Source organism: Panthera onca, chromosome C1 (assembly GCF_046562875.1).
Source record: "Panthera onca isolate mPanOnc1 chromosome C1, mPanOnc1 haplotype 2, whole genome shotgun sequence".
Classification (NCBI taxonomy): Eukaryota; Metazoa; Chordata; class Mammalia; order Carnivora; family Felidae; genus Panthera; species Panthera onca.
The window spans coordinates 201,330,119-201,357,307 of NC_138346.1; the positions used below are offsets into that span (position 1 = coordinate 201,330,119).

At 50.5% G+C, this 27,189-nt stretch overlaps 2 protein-coding genes across 3 annotated transcripts; one reads left to right on the forward strand and one right to left on the reverse strand.

Moving 5' to 3' along the window:
• The first annotated feature begins 5,960 nt into the window (after nt 1-5,960).
• On the forward strand, nt 5,961-14,298 carry KDF1 (keratinocyte differentiation factor 1). 2 transcript variants are annotated; one of them, XM_078452163.1, is made up of 4 exons: nt 5,961-6,096; nt 11,362-12,429; nt 12,888-12,962; nt 13,520-14,298. In XM_078452163.1, exons 2-4 carry the CDS (start codon nt 11,394-11,396, stop codon nt 13,600-13,602), a joined length of 1,194 nt encoding a protein of 397 aa, XP_078308289.1. In that variant the 5' UTR covers nt 5,961-6,096; nt 11,362-11,393; the 3' UTR covers nt 13,603-14,298. The 2 variants fall into 2 exon arrangements, with proteins under 2 accessions (XP_078308289.1, XP_078308288.1); XM_078452162.1 differs by having other exon boundaries at nt 6,028-6,156.
• Nucleotides 14,299-15,385: 1,087 nt separating this feature from the next.
• Nucleotides 15,386-26,429, reverse strand: NUDC (nuclear distribution C, dynein complex regulator). Its single transcript, XM_060625314.1, has 9 exons — nt 26,216-26,429; nt 23,842-23,919; nt 18,845-19,048; nt 18,701-18,766; nt 17,799-17,918; nt 17,528-17,722; nt 16,284-16,367; nt 16,071-16,189; nt 15,386-15,653 (listed from the first exon to the last, which is right to left on the reverse strand). The coding sequence occupies exons 1-9, from the start codon at nt 26,294-26,296 to the stop codon at nt 15,602-15,604; spliced, it is 999 nt and encodes a 332-aa protein (XP_060481297.1). The 5' UTR covers nt 26,297-26,429; the 3' UTR covers nt 15,386-15,601.
• Between the last annotated feature and the right edge of the window lie 760 nt (nt 26,430-27,189).

The window sequence follows — 27,189 nt, forward strand, 5'->3', positions numbered from 1 at the left end:
CCAGAATTCACGTTCTGAATCACCATACTATCCTACCTCACATGAAACCCATTTTCAGATGAGAAATGCTGACGTTCATAGAGCTTAAATTCACACTGCAGCTGAACAGGTGTACATCTAGGTCTCCAACTCAGATCCGGTCTCCGAAGTTCTGGCAATTTCCTCTGTTGCATGCTGCCCCCCAGTGGCCCCTATGGGAGAAACACACCAGAGGCAAGCTGCAGACTCGCACGGAGCCTGATCCACAGGCCCCTGACCCCACTGCTCCTCCCACGCCCAAAGCTGCACATCTTACAGCTTCTAAATACCACTCTGAATGTCATCTACATCATGTACAACTGTGCTATTCCTTAGCCATCTCGCAAATCCTCAAATTCAACAAGTCTAACTCCAAGCTTATACTGTCACACCCCAAACTTGCCCTCCTCAGTCATCACCAGCCAGCCAGCAGCACAAGCCAGAACCCCAACCGTCTTGACACCTCCCTCTTCTTCCTAGTCTGTCACCAACCCAGGAACCTGAATGGTGGCTGAGGAAGGACATCAGAAAAGTAGACATCAAGTAGAGTAAAGCAACAGTGGTGGGAGTGGAAGGTCAGGACAATGGCCCCTGGTCATGGCCAAGAGCAAAACTGAGTTCTGGTTAGAAAGGCAGGCCTTTCTGCTTAGAAGGAAGCCCAAACACAGCTTTAAGGGCTGGGAGGAGGTCACAGTAAGGAGCACGATACTGGGAGCCAGAAGGACTCAGTACTGCTCATAGTATGGCCTTGGGACATTGATGAGCCTCAGTTTCCCCATCTGTAAAATGAATATGACAATGCCTACCTAGAGCTGTTGTAAGGATCAAATTTAAAAGTGTTTGCTTTGTAAACTGTAAAGGCAAGCACTTAGGAGAGGTTGGTTGTTAATTGGAAAATTCATTCCAGTAGACTTCTCTCCTTTGTTATACTCAATGCTGGACCCATAAGGTATATTGTTTTGTTTTCAAAGAGGGTCATCAATTTTTGCTTTTTTTAAATTATGGTAAAAGAAAATATATAAAAACCTAAAACTTACCATTTTAATCACTTTTAAGTGTACAATTCAGTGGCATTAATTACATTCACACTGTTGTGCAACCATCACCATTATCTATTTCCAAAATTTTTCATCATCCCAAATAGAAACTCTGTACCCATTAAGCAATAACTTCCCATGCCCCCTCCCTCCAGCCCCTGGTAACCTCTAATCTCTGTTTTTATACATTAATCTGTTCTAAATATTTAATGTAAGTGGAATCACAATATTTGTCCTTCTGTGTCTGGCTTATTTCACTTCGCATAATGTCTTCAAGATTCATCTATGCTGTAGCATGTATCAGGACTTCATTCTTTTAAGATTTAATTTTAAGTAATCTCTACACCCAATGTGGGGCTCAAACTTACAGCTCCTAGATCAAGTCACATGCTCTACTTACTGAGCCATCCAGGTGCCCCCAGAACTTCATTCCTTATAGCTGAATAATATTCTATGGTATGTATATTCGTTTATTCGTAATTCGTTTATTCATTCATCTCTTGATGGACGCTTGAATTGTTTCCACCTTTTGGCTATTGTGACTAATGCTCCAATGAACATTGGTCTATAAGTATTTTGAGTCTCTATTTTCAATCCTTGCGGGTATATACCTCATGTGTCATCAGGGTTTTTTTTTTTATGTTTATTTATTTATTTTGAGAGAGAGAGACAGAGAACAAGTGGGGAAGGGGAAGAGAGAGAGAGAGAGAGGGAATCCTAAGCGCTGTCAGCGTAGAGCCCAATGCAGGGCTGGATCCCACGAACTGTGAGATCATGACCTGAGCCCAAATCAAGAGTCGGATGCCTAACCAACTGAGACACCCAGGCAACCAAAGTGTCATCAGTTTTCGATGGAGTTTTCCAATATGTACTGTAGCAGGAGGAAGGGCCCTTGGGAACAGGGTCCAGTGTGTTAAAGTGTGGCAGAAAGAGGTTCAGAGAAGAGAGGTTTCTGTGTGACTATGATTAGAATAACAGCTAATTTGTGCCTTTTGCAAAACACTCCACAAAACTCTAGAGGGGGAAATATTATCATTGCCATTTCACAGAGGAGAAGGAAGCCAGTGGCTTCTCCAAGGCCACATAGCTGGTGAGGGCTCTGGGGGAAAGATCATATCTTCCTTCCTTCCTTTTCTTTTTCTTTCTAAGTAAAGAAAGTAGTTCTGAGATGCTTCGGTCATCATGTTCTTACATATTAACCTATAGCATTTTAGGTAGCACAGATTTAGAACCTTGTAGTGCGGTTCTGCACTTTTACAACTAAACATGTTCTGGAAAAAACCAAAACTATGGAGACAGAAAAAAGATCAACGGGTGCCGAGGCCTGGGATTAAACCAAGACACTCACTACTGAGAGGTTTAGGGAAATTGGGGGGGGGGGGGGTGATGGAACTGATCTGTATCTTGATTGTGGTGGTAGTTATGCAACTGTGTGTCTTTTTACTTATTTTATTTTTTATCTTTTAAAATTTACATCCAAATTAGCATATAGTGCAACAATGATTTCAGGAGTAGACTCCTTAGTGCCCCTTCCCCATTTAGCCCATCCCCCCTCCCACAACCCCTCCAGTAACCCTCTGTTTGTTCTCCATCTTTAAGAGTCTCTTATGGTTTGTCCCCCTCCGTTTTTATATTATTTTTGTTTCCCTTCCCTTATGTCCATCTGTTTTGTCTCTTAAAGTCCTCATATGAGTGAAGTCATATGATTTTTGTCTTTCTCTTACTAATTTCACTTAGCGTAATACCCTCCAGTTCCATCCACGTAGTTGCAAATGGCAAGATTTCATTCTGATTGCCGAGTAATACTCCATTGTATATACATACCACATCTTCTTTATCCATTCATCCATCGATGGACGTTTGGGCTCTTTCCATACTTTAGCTATTGTTGATAGTGCTGCTATAAACATGGGGGTGCATGTGTCCCTTTGAAACAGCACACCCGTGTCCCATGGATAAATGCCTAGTAGTGCAATTGTTGGGTCATAGGGTAGTTCTATTTTTAGTTTTTTGAGGAACCTCCATACTGTTTTCCAGAGTGGCTGCACCAGCTTGCATTCCCACTGTATGTCTTTTTAAAGACTCACCAAACTGTATCCTAAAAAGGCAAATTTTACTGTATGTAAATTATACCATAACCTTTAAAAAAATTTTTTTAATGTTTATTTATTTTTGAGAGAGAGAGAGACAGAGCGTGAGCAGGGGAGGAGCAGAGAGAGGGAGACACAGAATCAGAAGCAGGCTCCAGGCTCTGAGCTGTCAGCACAGAGCCTGACAAGGGGCTCAGACTCACAAACCGTGAGATCATGACCTGAGCCGAACTCGGTCACTTAACCAACTGAGCCACCCAGGTGCCCCAAATTATACCATAACCTTTGAAAAAAAGAATGAAAAAGTGAATGGAGGAAAAACTAAGATTCTAGTCTCACATTTTTGTTACCTTGAGAACCTCGCAAGGGACAACACCCTTGATTATTTAGAGCATAGATTTCTATTTTTTCATTCATTCATGATAAAGCGAAAGTACTTAAACCTATCATCCAACCCGAGAACTAGAACATCACTAAAAATTAAACCTACTTATGGGTTCACCCCATCCCACCCTCAGGTAATCACTATTCTGAATTTTATGTTCTTCATTCTCTTGCTCTTTGCTTTGTTTTGTTTTTAAATAGTTTTTTCACACATAAATTAGGCTGGGCCTTATGAATGTGCCATTTTTATAGGTCAAGACAGGTCACAACCCTGAAATTTCATTGGGGTTCAAGCCAATATTATACCTAACCTTAGTAGTTCTGGTTGTATTTGAATTTTATAAAAAAGATACCTTTCCATGTCTACTCTTCCGGGACTCGCATTTTTTAAAGTTTATTTTATTTTTTTAAAGTTTACTTATTTTTTTTGAAAGAAAAAGCACAAGCAGGGTAGGGAGAGAGAGAGAGAGAGAGAGAGAGAGAGAGAGAGAGAATTACAAGCAGGCTCTGCACAGTCAGCACGGAGCCCCATGTGGGGCTCCGAGATCATGACCTGAGCCAAAGTCAGATGCTTAACTGACTTAGTCACTCAGGCACCCCTATCTTGTTTTTCAGCAATTTCTACAACGAACGTGAGGCTGGAACTCACAACTCCAAGATCAAGAGTCACATGCTCTTCCGACTGAGCCAGACCCCGAGGAACCTGCATTTTTGCACTCAATATCATCTCAGCGTGATCCAGCCACCTCGTTGTCTTTCATTCATTTGCTACTGTTGTGTAATTATTCCACATTTCTTTCTCTCCCGTCAATGGCATTTGAGCATTTTCGGTTTGGCAATACCGTGAACAGCATTTCTACTACCATTCGTATACATGCCTCCTGGCATATGTGTGCAATTCTTGTGGCTGCATCCCAGGAATGGACTTGCTGGGTCTTAGGATACACAGATGTTCAGCTGTACACAACGTGACTCACTTTCTGGGCTCCAAATGAGGCTACAACGTGCCACCTGCCCCCAGGTGAGAATGTGGACAAGATGTGGTGGGGAAGAGTTGTTCTGGAAGGTTTCTGGAATGGAATTCTTCCGGAATTGAGCGCCTACCGTGTGCACGTGTGTGATGGTGCCCTGAGAGGTGATAGGGAAGGAAACCCCCCAGTTGCTGTGGGAATCATCTTCCAAGGAGTATTCCATCCTGGCTGGACAGGGGGAGGACTTGGAACCCAAGCAGGGCAGACAAAGGGCTCTCTCCTAGTTGGCAGTACCTCCATCCGGGGTTGGGAGGTTGTGTATCTGGTACCTCTGGAGCGGAAGAGGCCTAGTCCGTGCTGAATTCCTCCCATTTACCAATCCTTACCCTAAAGATCTCTCCCCATATCCTTTATCTCACTTTGCATCCATTATCTTTTTTAATTCTCCCAGTGAGAGAGAGGTACTATTAACTCCACAGACGAGGCTTAGAGGAGGGAAGTGCCTTGCCCAAAGTCACATGGTTTTCCCAACTGCCTGAACAAATCATTTTCCCTTCCTCAGCCTCAGTTTCCTCATCCGTAGAATGAGAATGAGAACACCTGACCCGCCTCACAGACTAGGGGGAGGATTAAATACTACTATGCAAGCCTGAGTCCCGGAGATGCTTCGTGAAAGTCACTTGTTTATTCGTGCTATTGTTATTATTAGGTTGTTATTAAGGGGAGCAGGAACCCAGGATAGTCTGAGCCCTGACTTCTCGGCACCCAGTGATGTTGCCTCTTGCAGGGACTCCATGAGATGTGGTAATCATGGCCCATTTTGGTGACCTCTGCTGCTCTGCCGTGTGTCCTTCAGGACTGCACAGCCCAGCCCCCTCCTCCACACTGCTCGGAGGCCCCAGGGTAGAGGTAGTTGTCCTCCCCTACAGATTCCCCCAAATAGAGGTGAACTGACCAGTGAGCAGATGACGCGCACCCCCTATTCTACCTCAGGGCAAAGGAAGACACCGGAGCCCAGCGGTTCACTGGCTTGAGAATATCTGCTGCGCACCTAGTATGTGCCAGGTCCTGCCCTGGGCACCAAGGGGCATTGGGAAACAAGACCAGCCTCTGTCCTCAAGTCAGAAAAGGAGGAGGCAGAGGACAAAACTGTGCTGAGTACTATGCTAACGAAGTACTGAGACCTGTTCTATGTAACAGAAAACCAGACAGGCCAAGGGCCCCCCCCCCGCCCCCCCCCCCCCCCCCCCCCCCCGCGGAAGGCATCCCAGGGGATATGACCTTCGAGCTGGGCCTTTAAGGACCGGCAAGCGCTCCCCAGGTGCTCAGAGCCTCCTGGGACACCTGCCCGTTTAACAGGAGAGGAGACTGAGCCTCGGCGTCGGTCTACCCTACCCGCCTCCTTTAACCAGACCAGGCCGAGCACCGGCTCGGAGTCCGTAGGCCTCGCGCCCAAGCCGGGCCGCCGGTGCCCGCCCCGCACCCAGGGCGGGGCCTCGGCCCAGGTGCGCGGCGGCGGCGCTTCGCGGAGGCAGGAAGTGTGTCCCCAGCGGCGGCCCGTGCAGCGCTCCCGCGAGACGCTCACCTGCGCCCCAGGTGAGCGGCGAGGGGGGCGGGGGGAGGGGCCGGCCGGAGGCGGCTCACCTGGCGGGACAGGTAAGCCCCGCGCGGGCCCGTGGGGGCGCGGGCCGGGGTGGCGCCGGTGTGGAGAGACCCCCCCCCCCCCGCCCGAGGCTACACCTGGGCGGGGGAGGGTCCCGGGGCCGCTTCCTCGGGCACCACCCTCCCACTTCCGGGGTGCGCGGGCCGGGGAGCGGCCTGAGCGGGCGTCTGGGCTGGGCGGCCAGAATGGGGGTCGAGGGGGGCGGGGGGGCCGCGGTCGCCCTCAGGGCTGAGCTGGCTGGGGTCGGGGGTCTCTGCTCGCCCGGGGAGGGGTGGCAGTGTCGGGAGGGGGGAGGGGGGCGTGCACACCCGGAGGAACGGTGTCAGGGCGGGAGAGGGGCTGCGTCTGCCCGCGGGCGGAGGGCCCCTGCAGCTGGAGAGCGTGGAGCTCGCCCCGAGGGCCCCGGCTGGTGCAGAGGCTGTGCTAATCGGAGGGGCAGTGCCCGGGTCTGGTTCTCCCTTGCCTCGGGACTGGGTGCCCCCGGATGCCGGATTCGTGGGCTGAGCCTTTGGGGCAGGAAATAGAAGGTGCGGGGACGCCGGGGGCGAGAGCCGAAGGCTGTTTCCCGAGCAGGGTTGGGGTGCCCTTCTCCGCTGGGTGTGCAAGACTAGGCTGGGTACGGGGGTGGGGCCTGTCCTGGGGACCTTGGGAGGAGGGGGGTGTACAGAGACCGACCCCTGTGTGTGTATGTGTGATCTCAGGGACTAGGGGAGGAGAGAGCATCAATGAGAAGTTTGGGGAGGGCGGGCCCCTGCAGTGACTTGGGGCGCCCGGCGACCGAGCCCCTCCCACGTGCCAGGCACCACACTAAGAAACCCGCACGAAATAACTCATTTAAACCTCACAGTGGCCCAGGAAGATACTCATGTCTCCCTAATTAAAGATGAGAAAACTGAGGCCAAGAGGCTTGTCCCAGGCCACAACGGGAGCAGGGGCCCTCCCCTCGCTAAACCAAATGACCAGTGTTCTTAGGGTTTCGGATGTGAGGGCAGCAGCAGCCAGCGGAAGATAGAGCCTGGAGGAAATGGGCTAAGTTGGACTCCAGAAGGGTTCTGGACCTAGAGGGGTGGGGAAAACTGAAACAAGCCACTGCCCTTAGTACCCTCCCCACCCCCCCCCCCCCCCCCGACATCCATCTCACCCACATTCCAGGTATGTGGCACAAAACAAAGTACATGGGCTCCAGAGTCTGGTAGAACACAATACAAATCCTGTGCCATCCCTTTCCAGCTGGGTGTCTCTGGGCAAGTCACTTCTGAGCTTGAGCTTCCTGATCTGTAAATATAACATTTACAGAACAATTGTTGAGTGTTAGGTAAAGTGAAAGCCCTCTTGGGCTGGAGACTATTTCTGGCCCATTCACTGCTGTTTCTCCAGCATTTAGCACAGTGCTGGGCACATGGTAGGTGCTCAATAAATATTTGGTGGGATGAATGTATTTTTTTTTTAATTTTTATTTATTTTTTAATGTTTATCTATTTTTGAAAGAGTATGAGAGTGTGAGCAGGGAAGGGGCAGAGAGAGGGGCGGACAGAGGATCTGAAGCAGGCTCCGTGCTGACAGCAGAGAGCCCGATGCTGGGCTTGAAATCAAACCATGAGATCATGACCTGAGCCAAAGTCGGAAACTTAACTGACTGAGCCACCCAGGTGCCCCTGGTGGGTGAATTTAATGAATAGTAGCAAATCCTAAAGCCTTGGGGGTAGAGGAGGAGTGATCCAGACCCTTATCAGTAACCCCTTGAAGGTTTTACCTACCCCAGAGCTCAGTGTGGTTGAAACAGTGTAGAGGCACCCATCCTCCTCATCCAAGGCCTGAGCCTGGAAGGCTGAGGGCTCCCTATATGGTCCCTCTGTGGGTATAGGCTTGTTCATGGAGCTAGCAGCTGGCCACTTTGCCCCTTTCCCTCCCAAGTAACAGATAGGATGAGGTATTGGGTAAGACTCTGGGCCAGGCTGCTTGGGTAAAAGTAGATGTGTGGTTTGGATAACTTATTTAACCTATCTGGACCTCTAGGTATATAGTATATAATAATAATAATAATAATAATAATAATAATAATAATAATAATAGTAATAATAATAATACCAACAAATAGGGTTGTGAAAATTGGTTTAATACATTTACAGTACATAGAACAATGTAAGCCATCAATAACTAACTCATTCACTAGAATGCAGACTCCTGACTGAGGTTAGGGAATTTTTGCCTGTTTTATCCACCAAAATTTAGAACAGTGTCTGGCATTCAGTAGGCCTTCACTAAATATTTGTTAATTGAGTGACTGAATGAATCCACACCTCCAGCCCCACATTGCTCAAACCAAGGCAAAGGTTTTTAACCACTTGCCTGTCTGGGTTGTGAGGGACTTTCAAGTCATCTATTAGTCTCTGTCTGTACCCCCTTCCCTGAGACTGCTGCTACCCCTATTCTGGTCAGCCTAGAGCTTGAAGTCCTTTTTCTTTCTACCCCATGGTTCTGATTCTACTCTAAGGCCACACAGAATGTGTCAGTCCCCTGAAGCACTTACTGTATCTGACCCTGTTCTGACACTGAGGCAGAAAGGAGTCAGACACAGTCCCTGCCCCTTGGGGTCATACAGGCTTATCCTCAAACAATGGGTTCAAGGCTGACCCAGCTGACAGAGCCCAGCAGAAAGCTGTAGGAAGACAGGATACCATCCCACTTGGGGATATGGAGGCTCCTTAGAGAAGGAGTGCAGAATGGGGCCGGGGAAGTGGATTGAATAATTACAAGAATAAAGAATTCCTGTATCCTCTTGCCTAGCCACCATGGCTGACATTCCCTCCCTCCCTTTCTCTCTCGAGACACATGAACCTTCGGGTTTTCTTGGGAACCTTTTGAGATTAGGTTACCGACATCATGCTCCTTTACCCCTTAGTGCTTCAGTGTATGTTTCTTAAGAGCATTATCTTATATAACCATAGTAATCAACTTCAGGAAATTTAACATTGGCATAATACTATTCAATAATATACAGTCTACTTGTAAATTTTACCACTTATCCACATTACCCAGTTTCCAATTTTTCCTCTTGATCAATCCAGGATCACACATTGCATTTAGTTGTCATGCGCTTAAGTTGGGCTTGTCTGATGTTTCCTCCTGATTATATTCAGGTTATGTTTTTTTGGCAGAAATACTTAAGTAATGTCATATCCTTCTTAGTGCAGAGTATCAGGAGGCACATGATGTCAGTTCATCCCATTATTGGTGATGTCAATTTTGATCATTTGATTAAAGTGGTGTCTGCCAGGTTTCTCCAGATTGCTAAAATTCTCCCTGGCTGCAGTAAGCAGAAAGAAATGGAAGTGGCCAGAATGGGAGTCTCAACAGTACCTGGGTGACAGATGACCGTGGGCCTGATTAGAGAGGTGGCATTTATTTGTCCAAAGCACATTGTCTGTTAGAGCCAGAACTGGGACTAGAATACAGATATCCTGATGTTCAGTCCCAAATTCCTCACATACCACCAGTTCTACGACCTCAGTGCCATTAAATCAGGGAGAAAAAGATAAAGGATCAATGTCACAGAAAATCCAGTTTATTGCTTGGAAACCCCTACATGTAATCAAGAACCTTCCCAAACATATCACTACATAATGTTCCCTAACTCCCTGAGGCATAGTTATTCGCTCCCATAATGCCTCATATATCCTACATGTTCCATCTTAGGATCTTTTAAGCATCTGTTTTCCCTACAAAACCATGAGTGAATCACAAGAACAGGGTCTGTAGTTTATTCATCCTTGGTTTTACAGTGCCTTAACATAGGGCCAGCCTCAGTGTTTGTGGAATGAATGAAGTTTTTGCTCTGAGTTTGCTAGCAACCAAGTCAGAAAGGGAAAGAAGGTGTGTTTTGTGGCTTTCTTGTCTAATCAAAGGAAGCAAAAGAGTGCTTGGTGTTAAATATTGCTAGGCGAGCAAATCTGAGCCAGATTGAAATATTGACGTGGGGACAGTTACAGCCCCATGTCTGATTGAAGGAAGAGGGGAAAGGGAAGGTAGTAATGCTCAGGTTCTGTAGCAGGTCACATGGAAAGGCATTTGTTGAGTAGCCTCAGAGACTCTGTGCTGGGTAGGCTTACCAACAGTGGGAATAAACTGGGGGAGACCATTCCCTAGAAAGTGATATCTCAGGGGATTTTTCTTTTTATGTGGTAAAATATACATAACATAAAATTTACCTTTTTTTAAAAAAATGTTTATTTTTGAGAGAGAGAGCACACGCATGCACATGCATGGACCAGGGGGCAGAGAGGGGGACAAAGGATCCAAAGTGGGCTCCACACTGACAGCAGAGAGCCCAACACAGGGCTTGAACTCACAGGCTGTGAGATCATGACCTGAGCTGAAGTCAGACAACCACTTAACCGACTGAGCCACCCAGGCACCCCTAAAATTTGCCATTTAATCATACAATTCTGTGACATCAAACACAGTCACATTGTTGTGTAACCATCACTGCCATCCATCTCCAGAACTTTTTCATCTTCCCAAAGTGGAACTCTACCCAGTAAACACTAACTTCCCCTTTTCCCCTGCCTCCAGCCCCTGGCAACCACCATTTTACTTTCTGTCTCTAAGAATTTGACTATTCTAGATATTTCATGTAAGTGGGACCACACGTCTGTCCTTTGGGTCAGGTTTATTTCACTTGTCTCAAAGCTTATCTATGTTGTAGCCTGTATCAATTTCATTCCTTTTTAGGGTTGAATAATATTCCATTGTATGTATACATCATGTTTTGCTTATTTATCCATCTATCAATGGCCATTTGGATTGTTTCCGCTTTTTGCCTATTGCGAATAATGCTGTGTGTACATTGGAATACAAATACCTGTTTAAGTCCCTGTTTTCAGTCCTTTGGGTGTATACCTAGAACTGGAATTGCTAGATCATAGGGCAGTTCTGTGTTTGATTTTTGGAGTTGCTGCCACAGTTTTCCACAGCAGCTGCACCATTCTACAAACATTCCCACTTCACATCTTCAATGCCTGTCATCCTCTGGTTTTTCAATAGTAGCCATCCCAATGGGCATGACGTCCCAGGAGATTTTGACATGTAGGTTAGACCAGAGACAGAACTTCCTCTTGGGGAGGGAGGGATACTAGGTGAGGGTTCATGGGCATAACTGCACCCTTGATCCTGACTCCTTTCTGGCCTCTCCTCTACAGGTGCCTGGCTGCAACAAATCATGCAATGAGCCATGCCCCGCCCCGGACACCCCCGCCCATCATCTGGGCCCCCACGCCTGGGACCCTGGGAGCGGCCAACAGAGCTATGCCTGGAGACTTTTGATGAGCCATCCCAACCCCCACCAAGCCGCCGCACCCGCAGGCCAGACCCCAAGGACCCTGGCCACCATGGGCCTGAGAGCCTTACCTTCATTTCCGGCTCTGCTGAGGCTGCTGCTGAGCCCCCGGCCTGTTGCCTGCTCTGGCGACCCTGGGTGTGGGACTGGTGCCGGGCTGCCTTCTGCTTCCGCCGTTGCCGGAATTGCCTTCAGCGTTGCGGGGCTTGCGTGCGGGGTGGCAGCCCCTGCTTGTCTGCTGGGGACTCCCCTGAGAGGGCTGCTGACACCAACTGGTCCAAAGAACACAATGGAGTGCCCCCCAGTCCCGACCGTGCACCTCCTGGTCAGCGGGATGGCCAACGGCTCAAGTCAACCATGGGTAGCAGTTTCAGCTACCCTGACGTCAAGCTCAAAGGCATCCCTGTATATCCCTACCGCAGTGCCACCTCCCCAGCCCCTGATGCGGACTCCTGCTGCAAGGAGCCACTGGCCGAGCCCCCACCCATGCGGCACAGCCTGCCTAGCACCCTTGCCAGCAGCCCCCGTGGCTCTGAAGAGTACTACTCCTTCCACGAGTCGGACCTGGATCTGCCCGAGATAGGAAGCGGCTCCATGTCCAGCCGAGAGATTGATGTGCTCATCTTCAAGAAGCTGACAGAGCTGTTCAGTGTGCACCAGATCGACGAGCTGGCCAAGTGCACATCAGACACTGTGTTCCTGGAGAAGACCAGTAAAATCTCGGACCTTATCAGCAGCATCACCCAGGACTACCACCTGGATGAGCAGGATGCCGAGGGCCGCCTGGTTCGTGGTATCATTCGCATCAGTACCCGCAAAAGCCGCACCCGCCCGCAGACCACAGAGGGGCGCTCCACACGGGGTGCTGCCCCTGCTGCCGCCCCTGACAGTGGCCATGAGACCATGGTGGGCTCAGGGCTCAGCCAGGATGGTAGGTGGAGCTCCACATGGCTGAGGGGCAGAGCAGAGGAGGTGCTGACCAAGGGAGGGCTGCGCTGGGGTCTGGGGCCACTGTGGGTCCACCCTTCAGCCAGTCACTGCTCTTCCTCCTTTTCCTCCCTTTTCTGAACTCCTCTGCATCCCCTAAGAGGCTCCTTCTGTCCCCTGCTGCCACCTGCCAGAGTAACTTGCAGGCCTAACCTGGTTAAGAGGACCCAGGAACCCATTATGAATTTGGACCTTTGCCCTAACCAAAACCCCTACCCACCCACCACGGCACAGATGCCTGTGTACACGCGCACACACACTGCCTGTGTCTTTGTTTTAAACACTGTTTCTCTGACCCAGCCAAGGGGTAGGTGACCCCTCCTTCATCGGGCTGGGAGCTGGTGGGGGCTAGGGTTAAAAGGATGTGATAATGACGACTGCCCCCTCCTGTTCCCTCCCTAGAACTCACAGTGCAGATCTCCCAGGAGACCACTGCAGATGCCATCGCCAGGAAGCTGAGGCCTTATGGAGCCCCAGGTTTGGTCCTGACCTGACTAGTACAGAGGACACTGCCCTACAGTCCCCTCTGGCAACCCCCCTCCATTCTCCCCTCTCAGCTTCCTCCTGGGGTGGGTGGGGCATGGGATCAGAAAGGGACCAGAAGCCCGAGCAGCCAGACCCCATCCCAATCCTGCAGGCTGGCTTAAAGGGTTCACTTGGGAGACATTCAGAGGGCTGTCCCTGAACGCAGGGTTCAGAAGCTGCATCTAAGCCCATATTACTGGGGAGGACAGTGAAGGGGCGGGGGGGTGGGGGGGGGGGAGCGCTTTCCACTGGTGCTGAAAAGGCACTCTACCCTGTGTGCTACTACTGTTTTGTTGGTCTTCACCAGCCCCCGGGAGTGAGGTCATTACCCATTTACAGACAGCAAGGCTGGGGCTCAGAGAGGTCAAGAAGCCGAGTGGGTCGCCCAGCCAGGATCAGACTGACCCAAGCAAGTCCTACTCTGCTCCTTCTCAGCAGGCTTTTCCCTGTCCCTGGGACCTAGATGAGCTCCTTCCCCTCTCTGAGCCTGTTTCCTCTTCCCTTCTCAGGATACCCAGCCAGCCACGACTCGTCCTTCCAGGGCACAGACACAGATTCATCAGGAGCACCACTGCTCCAGGTGTACTGCTAACCCCAACCAGGCCCAGTGGTGGCAACCCCTTCTGGGAGTATAGCCCACAGCATGAAGAGGGGAAGCAGGACCATGAGACCAGAAGCAGTGGCCACCCGTGGCTCCTCCTGCCTCAGCTGACTGGTTCCTGGACCATGTGCGTTTCACTGGGCCACTGTGCCCATATCCCCCTGGATCCTCTGCTGGCCTGACCCCTGCCTGGGCCTGCTCCTTCCTGCCCCTGGTCTTCAGGCAGCCTCGGTCATGGAAAGCAAAGACTTCGAAATTACCTTCTGGGATTGAATCCCATCTCTATCCCCTTAACATATACCCCCATAACCAAACATGCCAACTTCCCTCTCCCCATGATGGGGAGGGAGAGGGTGACAGCTCAAAGAAGCTTATTTTAATGGATTGGGTTAGGGAGCAGGCAGGGCCTGTCTGGAATTCTGTGGGCCGTGCCCACTCCACATTATGTTCTATTGTTTCTTGGCTGATGGTGTTCTGGATGCTAACACAACCACAGTTGCAAGGACAAAGGTAACAGAAGACGGCCTGGTCATCTCAGCAGATACTGTCCTTTCTGTTCAATCTGCTTGGCCGCTGCACAGCACAAGAGACATGATAGGGTGCCCAGCCTGCCTCAGTGTTGTGGGGCAGTCATAAGGCTAAAATGATACCAAGAATGTCTACCTGTCAGGTTTCCCCAATAAAGAAGCAGTTTCTGTACCTAAGGAAGGTCTAACAAGTGCTTTGTCATTGTTGAGGGATTCTTTTAGGTAGGCCTACCTGCCACCACCACCCCCCCACCCCGCCGCCTCAGCTCACTGCCCATCCCTGCAGTGTCCCCAAATCCCTGAGGATGGGTCAGCTCCCACCCAGCCTCCAACTTGCAGTTCAGCTCCCTCTACCTCTCCCTGGTTCTGACAGCACTGTGGTCCACTGGGATCTTCTGGACCTTCCCAACAACCCTGGAATGGGGTCATCCTTTCATGGACCAAGAGGCTGGGGCTCAGAGGGTTCAAGGAACTTGCACATGACTAGTAACTGTGGCTCTCAACCCGGAAGCTGGCCTCTTGGCAGTTTTGCCCCAAAGTTAGCAAGCTGACCTGCTTGGGGTAGAAGTAGGGTCCCCTTGTTTGGACATCAGAGCCCAGCTGGGTCCAGAAGGATCCTACTTAGCTACTCCTCACACACAGGAGTGTCTTAGTCCTCTCAACAATGAGGAGAAAGCAGACCCACCAGCCCATTCTTGACTGACCAAGACAGACATCCAGGATCCACCTCACCCCCCACAGCATCTTATTATCTCACAGGCACCTTGTGGCAAGCGACAACTAGGCAAACTATCCAGCTCCCTATCAAATATACAAAATGGAGATGGTCCCCTTGGGGACTGTGACCACAAGGTCCCAGTACCAGTGACAAAACTGTCCCCTTTCCTTCAGCTCTGCTATCTCATCCAGGTCAAGGCCTCTCCAAGATGGAGAATGTCCACAGTGAGACACTGTCTTAGAGATGAAAACGGAATCAACTCCAGTGGGTCTTAAATTCTGCTGAGTCATGGGCCCCTTTAAGAATATGACACGTATTCTGATCCCTGTATCCAGAAAAACTCACCTTTGCTCAGTCACAGACTAAAAGCCTTGTTTAATTTTCCCTCTAAGTAATGAGAAACAGCCCCAGAGAGGTGTAAGGACTTGCTCTAGGTCACATGGCAGAAGCTGGGCTAAAAGCCAAGCCCCCAGCACCAGCAATGAGAGGCCTGTCCCCCAGGGAAAGACCAGAGGGAAGAGAAAACAGGTGGAGTAAATAGTTTTAATGTGTAACGGTAGGCCAACTGGGGAAGATAAGACACCCCCCACAAGGCCCCAGCCCTTCTCCCATGATGCCCTGGGACCAGTGTGTCTGGGCCAGTCCCATACCTGTCCCAGCCCTGAGGCCCCCAAATCCCAGGGAAGGGTAGGAAAAGGTGGATGGCTGGGGTTCACCCCCAAGAGTTCAGGGAGACATATACGGGCTAGTTGAATTTGGCCTTGGAAAAGTCCATCTCCGGATGCTGATCCATGAACCTGGGGAAGCAAAAGTAGGAAGAAGGTAAATCAGGCCTTCCCTCTCCCGGAAACTTAGCCCCTTTCTCCCAACCTCCCACATCAGGTCTAATTTCTTTAGAACCCTGAGCAACTTGGAGCCAGGCCAGGCAAGCGGTAGAGCCTCAGGGTTTTCCTATAGATGGCAATGACCGCTTGTGTTCTCCCTTCCTACCCTGAGGTGGCCTTGCCCTCAAGATGACCTCAGAAAGTGATTAGAGTAGGCAAGCTGAGGCTATCAATCCATAAACCTGGCTGGCTCATTCTGGAAGGGGAAGGGCGGCCCCTGTGTCCTGCTCAGTGACCCACTCACTGTCTCACCCAGGCCTAGACCCAACACCCACCTCCCCCCCAGAACTACCCCCCCACCCCCCAAGCCTCCATCTCTGCATTGCTCACTTCTTCAGAATCTCCTGCTTTTTCTGCTCATCCGAGGTGGGCAGCCCCATAGACTTCTGCCTCTGGTCGTACATCATCTTTTCCACCATGCTGCGGGTCTCACTGTCCAGGTCTGACAGCTGAGGGCAGGCAGTGACAAAGATGGGTGAAGCTCTGGGGCCACCTAGGCCCTCACCTCCCAGCTGAGGCCCAACACAACCAGCTAAGGCTCACCTTGGAGTTCTCAGGGTTGATCTTCTTGGTATTGATCTCAGGATCAGTGGATACCAAACGGCTCCACCACTCCATCTTGTTGATCTGTGAGGAGGGGAACCACCGGAGATGGGAGGTAGCTCACTCTGTACCCTAGGAACCACCCCCCAACCTTTCCAAAACCCAACTCTCTCCTCTATCCTGTACCTGGGACCCACAAAGCCCTGTGCGGGGCCCTAGGGTGCAGATGGGCAAGACCTCTGCCATCCCCAGTGGCTTGGGAAGCAAATGGAGACAGTTACAAATCAGTGTCATCAGGGCAAAAATGAAGTGCAGAGGGAGCTATTCATCCAGGGTGGAGGGACAGAAGTTAGAGTGGCACCAGGACTGGGCCTGAGGGACACATGGTACACCAGATGAAAAAGCAAGAGAGGACATTCCAGTTGGGAGAAGCTAGTGCAAGGACATGGGAGAGGTGAGTGAAAGGCAGGTAGGCTGGGACAGGCCTTACGTGCCATGGAAAGCTTTCCTTTGACTCATGGCACTTTACAGGACTACATTTATTTACTGGTGTCTGTATCGCATCTCTGAGGGAATGAGGCGAGGCTTCCTGAAGGCAATTTTCTATGTTTTGCTCATTGCTCTCTCACCAGCACTTAAAACAGCGTCTGGCACATAGTACATACTCAGGTATTTGCTGCATTGAACTCATGTACAAACCTAATGTAAAACAAGATGCTTTGGTACCAAAGACTCAATCGTGACTCCATCCCTACCTAGAGGTAGGAGCCTGGGCAAATCTGAACTGCCCTTTTCCTGATTCTAAAATAGGAATTTTAGACCGAACCATAAAAAAAAAAATTTCAAAAATTAAAAAAAAGGGGGGGGGGTGCGCAGCACCTGGGTGGCTCAGTTGGTTGAGCGTCCAACTTTGGCTCAGGTCATGATCTCACAGCTCATGAGTTCGAGCCCCATGCTGGGCTCTATGCAGACAGCTAAGAGCCTGGATCCTGCTTCAGATTCTGTCTCGGTCTCTCTCTCTGCCCCTCCCATGCTCACATGCTATCTCTCTCTCTCTCTCCCCCTTAAATATAGACGTAAAAACATTTTTTTTTAATAGAATAAAATGGGACAGACCTACATTGAAAGTCCTGTGCAGATTAAATGTGTCCACTAGGCCCCCGGCATGGTCCCTGAGTGAATGAGCAGACACCCTCCCTCCTTTCTCCATCAGGACTCAGACCAGGAGACCAGGCTGCTCACACCTTCTCCAGATGCACCGTCACCACCTTGCCGTCCTCAATGAGCCACGAGCTCTCCTCCACCTTCACCTCGTTGTAGAGCTCCCCGTCAATGATCGCTGGTTGCCCCTTGAGCCCCACCCGGAGGTGCCGCCGATGGATGTCCACCACCACATCCTTCCCCTTCAGCCGGAAGTTCACGTGGAAGGGCAACGCCAGCTGCATGGGGCAGGGGAGGTCAGCAGGAGCCCCAGGCTGGCTCCCTAACCTCCTAACCCGAGCCCCGGCCACTCACATCCAGCTCCGACAAGGTCTGGGTCCAGCGGTAATTGGGCAGGTCGGCCCCGTTGCCAAGGTTGGGCTTCAGTTTCCCTTTGTCTTTCTCATCCTCCTCCTCCTCGTCCTCCTCAGCCTCCTGCTCACAGTTGGGGTGCTCAGCTACTTACCTGACAGACAGACTGAACCCCACTGAGCCAGGCCCAGGGATGGCACTGGGCATACAGCCGCAAAATGAAACAGACCTGGTCCCTGCCCACTCCAGGGCCCACTGGGAGCCAGAGGTAAAAAAATGGCTCCGATCTCTAAGACAAGCAGCATACCATGTGACAAAGGACACAGTTGGTGAACAGTGACAGTCAGAGATGGACCCATGGAACCTAGCTGGGGATCCAAGCCAAGGGACTTGGAAAGAAAGCCCAGCACAAAACAGAAGGTCACAAGGTGGCTATGAACAGGGTTCTAAAATAAAACCAGGCTGCCAAATGATCAATTTTCTTTTTCTGTGTCTGTGGGGCTGAGACTCCTACTGTCAGACCAGAAACTCTGGAAAGACAAATGAATGCCCAAGCGTTGTTTGGGAAGCTGGACTTGAGAGGGAGGAGCCCCAGGGGCACATCCCCCACATATATTGCCGCAAAGGGCCAGGCTGGGCCCACAAACCCCAGCCCACCCAAATGATACCTGTCTAAGCGCTGTGCTCTCTGGCTCTTAGGCTCTCCTGCCAAGGCTTTAAGACCAGTAGGTTTTTTTTAAACCCAATCCTGTGGTCCAATGTCTAGGAGTGGGATCTTGAAGGATGGGGAGGACCCCCAAAGCTGAGGGAAAGGGCATAGGGGAAAGCATCCGAGACATGGGGAAAGGCTACAGAGTCCCTGGAAGTTTCCAAGCCCCTGACTATGCACCCCCAGTCCAACTCACCTGCTTCCCTGGTGAGCCAACGCTGCCATTCTTGAGCTGGGCCTCATGATTCTCTGCATCCTTTTTCTGTGGTGAAGGGCACAGCAGTTGGCAAGAGCATCCTCGCTGCCAGTGCTGATGGGGGTGCAGGGAGCCCACTCTTACCTGGTCAATCTCCAGCTGCAGCCTCTCTGCCTCCTCATCTGTCAGCTCCTTGATCTGGGGCCCAGAGGTCTCTGACTTGGCCTCCTTGGCCAGCCTGGCTGCCCGCTCGGCCTTCTCCCGCCGCTCATTCTCCTGCCGAGATCTCTTCTCCCGCCGGGCCTTCTGCGCCAGCTGATTGTGGTGGTTGAAGGTCTGTGTGATGAGCTGGGGGAGGGACAGAAGGCGAGGAGGCACTGGGGCTGGGGCCAGTATCCCAAGGCCTGGAGTCCAGTCCCGCCTCTATCTGCTGGGTGCCTGGGCAAAGGCACTGCACTCAGAACCCAAGCTCCTCATCTATACAATGGGGGGACACTGTACACACCTATCTCAGAACTCAAATGAACAGCTGCAAAGTACCTGGCACGATAAACAGTGGTTACTTAAAAAACACACAGTCTAGTGACTAAGAACACGACAGTGAAGCCAGACGGGCTGAGTTCTAACCCAAGCTGTCACACACTAGCTACTGTATTTTTGGCAAAGAACTTAACCTGTAAGAGCTTCAGACTCCTCACCTGTGAGAATGAATCCCTATACCTCACAGGGCTGTTGTGCAGACCCAATGGTAAGTGCTCAGAAGGTCCTTCCCTACAGAGCAGGGCTGTTATGAACAGAACTCCAGTCTCCGCCCAAGAGACCTTTCCTGAGCCTGCAGGCCTGCACTGACCTGCTTCCCTGACTGATCTCTTCCCCATGCGTACCTGTCTCCAGGACAGCAGCAACTCAGCCAACACATCCAGAATCACCACATTAGCAGGAAGCCAGAGAGAGCTTTCTTGAGGGAAAAGGCTAGACTCCTCCTCTCCTCAGCCCGAGAGCGATCAACGTCAAATCCTTCCTCTCCCACTGTGCCTTCCCAAAATGTTTCCAACCCACATCCTGCTAGCTGGTCTCCCTGCTGCCCAAGAGCTACCACAATACTACTTCCACTGTCACTAGCTGGCTGCGTGGCCTTGGACAAGTGAATGACTTTGACACTTTCGAAGCCCCAGTTTTCTCACCTGTCACGAGAATCGAATAGGACAAATGCTTACCAAGAGGCTGGCACGGTCCTTGCCACATCACAGCCACATACACAGTGTTAGCTTCCTAACACCCCTTGCCCGACTGAGGCTAATCCAGTGTCAGCCGGTTAGGGGTGGGGACAAGTATGTTCTCCCCTATAAAAATGCAATGGGAGAGATGGCTCACCTATTCATACCAATAGGTCTCAAGATGTGGTTCCCCACACCCGCAACACCACCATCACCCACAACTTGTTAGAAATGCTAAACCTCAGTCCCACCCCAGACCTACTGAATCAGACATTCCGGGTGGGGCTCGGCAGCCTGTCTTTTTAACAAGCCCTCCTGCCCAATTCTCAAGCAGACCCGACAGTCACACCTAGACTGGAGTTCCCGGACTACTCCTTCTACCTGTGTGACCCTGAGGTCATCACTCTGTGCTTCTATGTCATTATTACCAAAAACAATCTTGCATAAGTTGTTCTTTGCCTAAAATGTCCTTGTCCCTACTCCCAGGTCACCTGGCAATCTCCTGTTCATCCTCCAGGACCAGCTCCGGTGTCTCTTCAGGCCCTCAGCAGGCCCAGGAACATACCCAACTCAGGAAACCCACCTGTGTCAGTCCACACATCTGGAAGAGGCCTCGCGGGCACTCAGCACATGACCGGTGGTCAATTTACCACCTTCCAAACATCTCTGAGCCACAGCTGGATGGAAGGAGGGGTCTGCAAGAGCTGAGGGGCGTAGGTGGGGCTCAGGGTCACAAGTCACCCATGGGCTCCTAGACCTAGGTTCTGCCAAATGCCCCGTGGCTTCTCATTCATTTGATGTCAGTTCCTCCGGCTACCCCCAAACTCCCAACCTCATGCCACATGGCAGTAGTTCCACACTCTACAAGGTTGAAGGGCACCAAAAGCATCCCCCAACCAAATGGGTTAACAAAATGGAGTGTGTGTGAAAGAGAAGGGAGTCACCTGAAGGCCATTGTGCTGTCAATAGAATCAGTCACGGGACAATTACGCCAGCGAAGGCTGTTCCACCAAAGGGCCTTGGTCCCAAATCCCTAATCGGGAAGACCTTGAACTCAAGCCATTTGCCAACCAGTGGCCAAGGGGAGGCGGGAGCAGGGCCCTCCCCTCTCCCAGCTCCAGTGAATCATGTTACATCCCATTCGTCCTGTTCCTTCCTAGCTCCTGGAGGTTAGGTGAGGGCAGAGCTGAACCACCAGGCACAGCCAAGGCCAATCACAGCAGTCTCTGACCCCTCCTCCCAATCTCCTCCCACCAGCTTTACCCAGGCCCAACCCCAGGCAGAGACCCCTGGGGGTGTGGAGCCTACTCTATGGTGCCAACCAGCAGGCTGTCAGAGAGCCAAGCATCTGTTACTAGACACATCTTTGGGAACCACAGCCCAGCAGAGGAGGGAAGGATGAGGACAGCTGGGCTAATTCTAGAAGACAGGCCTCAGGGGCACCTGGGTGGCTCAGTCGGTCGAGCTTCTGACTCTTGATTTCAGTTCATGATCTCACAGTCATGGGATCAGTCTCCAAGGCAGACTCGGTGCTGAGTGTGGAGCCTGCTTGGGACTCTCTCTCCCTCTCTCTGCCCCTTCGCCGTGCATGCACAGGTGCGTGCACACACTTGCACAAGCGCTCTCTCTCAAAATACAAATAAACATTTAAAAAAAAAAAAAAAAAGGAAGATGACAGGCCCCAGACTGTTAAGCGGGCAGACCTGAACACAGGCTTTCCCTGACCAAGGCTGGGTGATTGGGGAGTAAAGAGCGGTTCCCACCAGCCTGGCAAGAAGAGACACTGAGAGGTAGGAGATATTTAACCTTACCATGGTGAGGGTACCCCAAAACATCTGAAGGAGAAAACATACGCCTGTTCTAGAACTTCACATAAATTAAATCATTCAAGAAGTGCTCCTGTGCGTCTTCCTTTGAAAAGCTGAACGATATTCCATTAGATCCATCACATGTATATATGACACTATTCATCCATCAGTGGATGCTTGGATTGCTTCCACTTTTTGGTTCTCGTGCATAGTGCTGCTATGAACACGGGTGTACAGATCTCTCAAGACCCTGCTTTCAATTCTTTTGGGTATGTACCCAGAAGTGGGATTGCTTCGGCTCCAACAGGTTCAGAAAAGGACCATGAACTTGATTCTCAAATGCCAGCCACTTCATCTACATTACCTCTTTTTATCCTCACAACAGCCCTATGAGATAAGGATTTAGACCCCCTTACAGCTGCGAAAAATGAGGCTCAGAGAAAACGTGATTTACCCAATGCCACACAGTGGTAAAGCAGGAAATGGAGGGGGAGACTGGAATTCCAACTCACATCTACCTGATTCCAGAGCCTTTGCTCCTAACGGGTGCACTTAAAAACGATGTACCTAGTGGCCTGTACACAGTAGGCACTCAATACCCAGGAGTTACTGTGTTACACATGGAGACCAGGTGGGAAGGCTGGACAGGTTTCTGCCTGCCCGAGAGTCTGACCCACCTCCTGGGGAAGAGCTGAATCTAAGTGAACAAAGAGCCAAGGAGCATGACAAGGTCTAAGAGGGGACCAGCAGACAACCATACATGGCAGCTACCATCACCCCCATACCTGTAAGACACCACTTCTTTATTTACTCCCCGCTCTCCCTTCTTCCAGCTATCTCTTAATCATCCTTCATACCTCAAGCACCGCTTCCTCACAGTCTTCCTTGAGCCCCCAACCTAGGGCAGTCCCCATTTAATGTTCCTAGGGCTTCTGCCCGAACACCCACTTCTTCATTTGTTAAGGGGTGGGGGCAGCATGCTACACTGTGAGATCCATGAAAACAAAGGCCAGTCTGTATTCACCTATGTAATCCCAAAGGGTCTGGCATAATACCTACCACAGACAAAGCATTAAGTGTTCAATAAATGTTCACTGAACGAATGAACAAATGCTATTATAAGGCAGTCTGGCCCGCAGAGAAACAGGCGCTGGCGCTAACACAGAAAGAATATTTCAGCCAGAAGGGGTCCTACAGGTCAGTAAGTCCACCTTCTTCCATTTTGCAGACATGTAGATTGAAAGGACCAGAGAATTGGTGGGAAATCAACCAACCCACACAAATGGGCTGAGATTCCAGGACTCCCACTCTCAAGCCAGTGTGTCTATGACAGAGTAGCCTCAGATCATCAAGACACAGTATAGCACATTCTAGCTTGTCAGATGCCTGACGCCACAGGAAGCAGTTTGCAAAATGTCTCCCTCTTGTTACTATGTCTCTTTAAGTGAAAACAGTATCCATGTCCTAAAAAAATCATTGTTCGGTGAGGTAACATTTTCACAACTTAACAATTTTCAAAAATATAATTACAATCTAAGGTATCAGAAGGAAGTTCAAGGTCTCAGAGCCTGTACCACAAAATGCAATTCCCAAATCCATGAACTTTGGGTCACCGTATCTGGGAAGACTGGGATTGGTTGGCTTTAAGTTTTCCCTTATTTGTTTTCTAAGCTCAGTTTCCAACATTTGCCCACTCTCACCACCAGGTAGGTAATTAGATAAAACTTCCTCAATGGAAAAGGAATCCAGCAGCATGCGGTCAAGGGCAGAAGACAGTTTTACAACAGACTCTGGTTCCAACGCTGGCTCTCTCACAACTTAGCTCAAGACTGAGGACAAAGTGCCAAACACCCTTGAGCCAATTTCCTCATTTGCAAAATGGGAATAGTAACACCTGTCCTTCTCAAACTGCTAAAGGATCACGGGAAATAGAGGCAGATAAAGCACCTGGCAAGGAAAGGGGCTTCAATAAACGACAGCTTGCTTCCCGTCCCCAAATCTTCGCCCTTGGCATTTTACTTCTGCTGAAGGCTATTATTACACCAAAAGAAGACCAGGGGAGCTTTTCTTCTGAAGAGACAGAGCTTCCCAAGGGACAGCAGGCCCCAACACTCACCTTCTCTGCCATCCCCTCTTCTCCTCCAACGAAAAAGTCTGTTTTGCGTCGAAGGAAGCTGAAGAAAGTATTCACAAGCTGAAAGACAGAAGGAGACTGCAGCTGTGGAGATGCCACAATGGGAGCCCCTTGACTGCACAGAGATCGGTTTCTCGTCCAGGAGGGATCTTGGAACTTGATTGTTTTACCCCAAGCCTCTCATCAGAGGAGACAGCCTCCCTAACAGGCCCTACCTTAGTCACTTCCACCAGGAAGCCTAACTTAACCTTATTTAGCTTTCCTGAAAGGCAGATTTCTCATTTCTCCTGTCTATGGGTACATGGGTTTCATATTCCTTGTGGTTCTAGAAGGAGCCTAAGGATATAGAACACTCCTCTCAATCCAGGGCTTGAAACATCTAGGCCCAGCTTTCCTCTCCAGACAGTAAAAAGTCCATCCAGACTGGCACTGGCTGAGTTACTAGGGCAGAGACGGAAGGAGGGGAGTATATGAAGCCACTTCAGACAAGTTTAAAACCAACTAACTCTGACTGGTACACCAGAGTATCCAAATGGTTAAGAATACAAGTTTGAAGATCAGACTGATACATATTAGCTCTGTCATCTTGGGGAAGTTTCTTAACTCTAAAACAGAAACAGCAGCAGGACCTATTTCTAGGGACCCTGTGAGGATCAAATGAAGTAATGGAGGTGAGGGCCCTTAGTAGCGCCTGGCCCACAACAAGAGACCTCCTATATTAAGCCATGGCTTTTTTTTTTTTTTTTTAATGTTTGGGGGTGGGGGGTGCAGAGAGAGGAGGAGACACAGAATCCGAAGCAGGCTCCAGGCTCTGAGCTGTCAGCACAGAGCCTGCAGAGCAAGAGACCTCCTGCCAGAGTGAACTCCTCACACACAGGTACCGTGAACTATGGCTTATTCTGTCTACATCCCCAAAGCTTGGCACCAGGCTCAGCGTATATGCTCAGTAAAACTTTTCCTGAATGAAATGATCTAATGGTGACCAAGAATTAGCACCTTAGTGCTTTGATCTGCCCAAAAGTTCTAGCATCAGATTTAGAACCACTCATATCTTCATGGTTTGAATTTCTACTTCTAGACACTTTTTTGATTCACTCAAAAATGAACCTGTTCCCAAATCTAATGTCAACAATTCAGGAGGATGAGGAAGGGAATCTTTCACACGTGCAAATTAGTAACTTTCTTCCCACCTCAAAAGGCTTAGGAGTCCTTGGTCTCCACAGGCACCTGGGTAAAAGAATGGGAATAGAAAGCTCAAAGAAAACTTGTTCCCAGTGAGACAAAGAATCAGTAATGGACTGTGGAAAGCACAATGGCCCAAGGAGTCTGGTCCTGTCTGGTCAGGAACCTGTTGGATGATTTTAGGCAAGTTCCTTTGGTTTCTTTACAGAATGAGAGTTCTGGAACCAATCTTGATAGGCTTTTCTATTTCTAACTTTCCACGTTTTTGGCCCAAAAAACCAACTCCAGAATCTGTAACAGTTGGTCCTTATCGTTCATATGCTATGTGTTATTATGCAGTCACTATGTATGAATTATGCTTTTGAAAAGTTTTAAGCTCCATCAGGGCAAGGACAGATTTCTGCTCACATCTATATGCCCAGGACCCAGTCTGGTGAGTGTCTGGCACACATCAATCACCCGAGAAGTATCTGAATGAACAAACCTGACTACTGAGAATTCCCTACTGTCCTTCGAGACTTTTCCTGTCCAACAAAGATTCAGAAATTAAAGGACTTGTAGCTCTATCTCAAAGACAAAGGAACTGAGGCTTGGAGACGTGGAAAGGTCCCTTGTAGGTAGGTGCTGGAAAAAATTGTGAACCCAGGCCTCCTACTCCTCATTCACGGCCTAAAGGGACCACGTGCTAACATCACCCCGCCCCACCCCCCCACCCCCCCCCCCACACACACATTCGCCAGCTCGGTCCAGGTCTTGGTAGATGCAAATCCCAACGTATAGGATGCTTCATCCTAAGAAATGCTCTTCGGGGGAGGCCATCGGACGGAAAACGAGGCCGGAAGCATGTATGAGACTGGGGGACGGGTTAAGGGAGAGGGCAGCGGGTTTTCCAGGAGCGCGTTCGGAGACGCCGGAGTTGCTAAGACACGGAGTTGCTAGATACTAAGCGGGGCCGGGAGCCCGGGACAGAAACGAATGGGGCCCTAAGTGCCACGGGGAGGCCAGACCGGAAGCTGGGTCGCAGTGAGGACGTAGGAGGAATCCCAGGAACCCGCGAGGCCCAAGGGTGAATCTCGACCCCGGAAAACAGAGAAGTGGAGTAAGCGTGGCTAGGACCGCGCGGGTTGGCGAGCGCCTCAGGACCAGGCCAGGCCGACGCCGCGCGGGCCGTTACCTCCTGCACGCCGCCCTCGTGCTGCTGCGCCATGGCCAGCAACATGCCGTCGAACCGCTCCTCCTCCTGTTCTCCGCCCATCGCGCCTGCCTCTAGCGACGCTCCGAGTTCCCAGCTCCGCACTCGCGTCCCGCGTTCTCCCTGCTCTTTCGGGTCGCGTCCGGCCCAACGGCTCCAGTCGTCCGCCTTCCGCAGCGGAGCCGGAAACACGCACGCGCCGCACCGCCCAGGCCCGCCTTCTCGCCCTGTCTTCCCGCCTCCCTCCGGGCCCGCGACCACTGACCGCGCGGCAAACAGCCCGCTTCACCGACCATTAGTCGACATGCTGAGCCAATCGTCGAGCGCGTCCAGGAAGCGGTGGGCGGAGCAAGGGTCCCGGAGTTTGGCGTGAGTTGCTATGGTCACCAGATGCTTTGGAGCCTTCCAGAAAACCCTGAACTAAAATCTGGCCGGGTTGGAAGTTAAAAAGGGACAAACTCTGAGCCTCACCCCTGAGAGTGACTTCCCAGCTTGTAGAAAAGTGGAACTGAAAGTGTCCTAAGTCCTCTCTTCCAGTCCTTCCATGAGGCAGTGGAGGCCCTAGCCCAAAGGACAGCCTACCTCTATCATCATCACACACTTGCCAGGGCCAGTTTCTTGGGATGACAAACTGTACAGTGGCTCGAGCCTCGTCCTGGGAAGGGCTCCGTGCTTGGTTTAATGCTCTTCTGATGCAGTCTTGAAATTCTTAATTTTTGAACAAGGGACAACACGTTTTGCACCGGGCCCCACGAATTATGGAACAACCATATTCAACGGTTGTATTCAACCTTCAGTGGGGGACACGTCCCAGCCATCTAAGGAAAACCGCTCCACTTTTGCGGTGAAATTCATCATCTTAGTCTTCTCAGGGATTCTACCCTTGTTATTGTCCTTTTTTAAAATCTCCTGCATCACAAATGCTTTTCTTCTGGATCATTCCCTTCAATTTACAA

Excerpts from the sequence above, each read along its gene's own strand:
- KDF1 (XM_078452163.1), top strand. The coding sequence starts at position 11,394 with ATGCCCCGCCCCGGACACCCCCGCCCATCATCTGGGCCCCCACGCCTG. Across the intron at positions 12,430-12,887 it reads CTCAGGGCTCAGCCAGGATG|AACTCACAGTGCAGATCTCC; the intron begins GTAGGTGGAGCT and ends TTCCCTCCCTAG. Across the intron at positions 12,963-13,519 it reads GAGGCCTTATGGAGCCCCAG|GATACCCAGCCAGCCACGAC; the intron begins GTTTGGTCCTGA and ends TTCCCTTCTCAG.
- NUDC (XM_060625314.1), bottom strand. The coding sequence starts at position 26,296 with ATGGGCGGAGAACAGGAGGAGGAGCGGTTCGACGGCATGTTGCTGGCC. Across the intron at positions 19,049-23,841 it reads AAGAGGGGATGGCAGAGAAG|CTCATCACACAGACCTTCAA; the intron begins GTGAGTGTTGGG and ends TCCCTCCCCCAG. Across the intron at positions 17,919-18,700 it reads TTGGCTCACCAGGGAAGCAG|GAGGCTGAGGAGGACGAGGA; the intron begins GTGAGTTGGACT and ends AACTGTGAGCAG.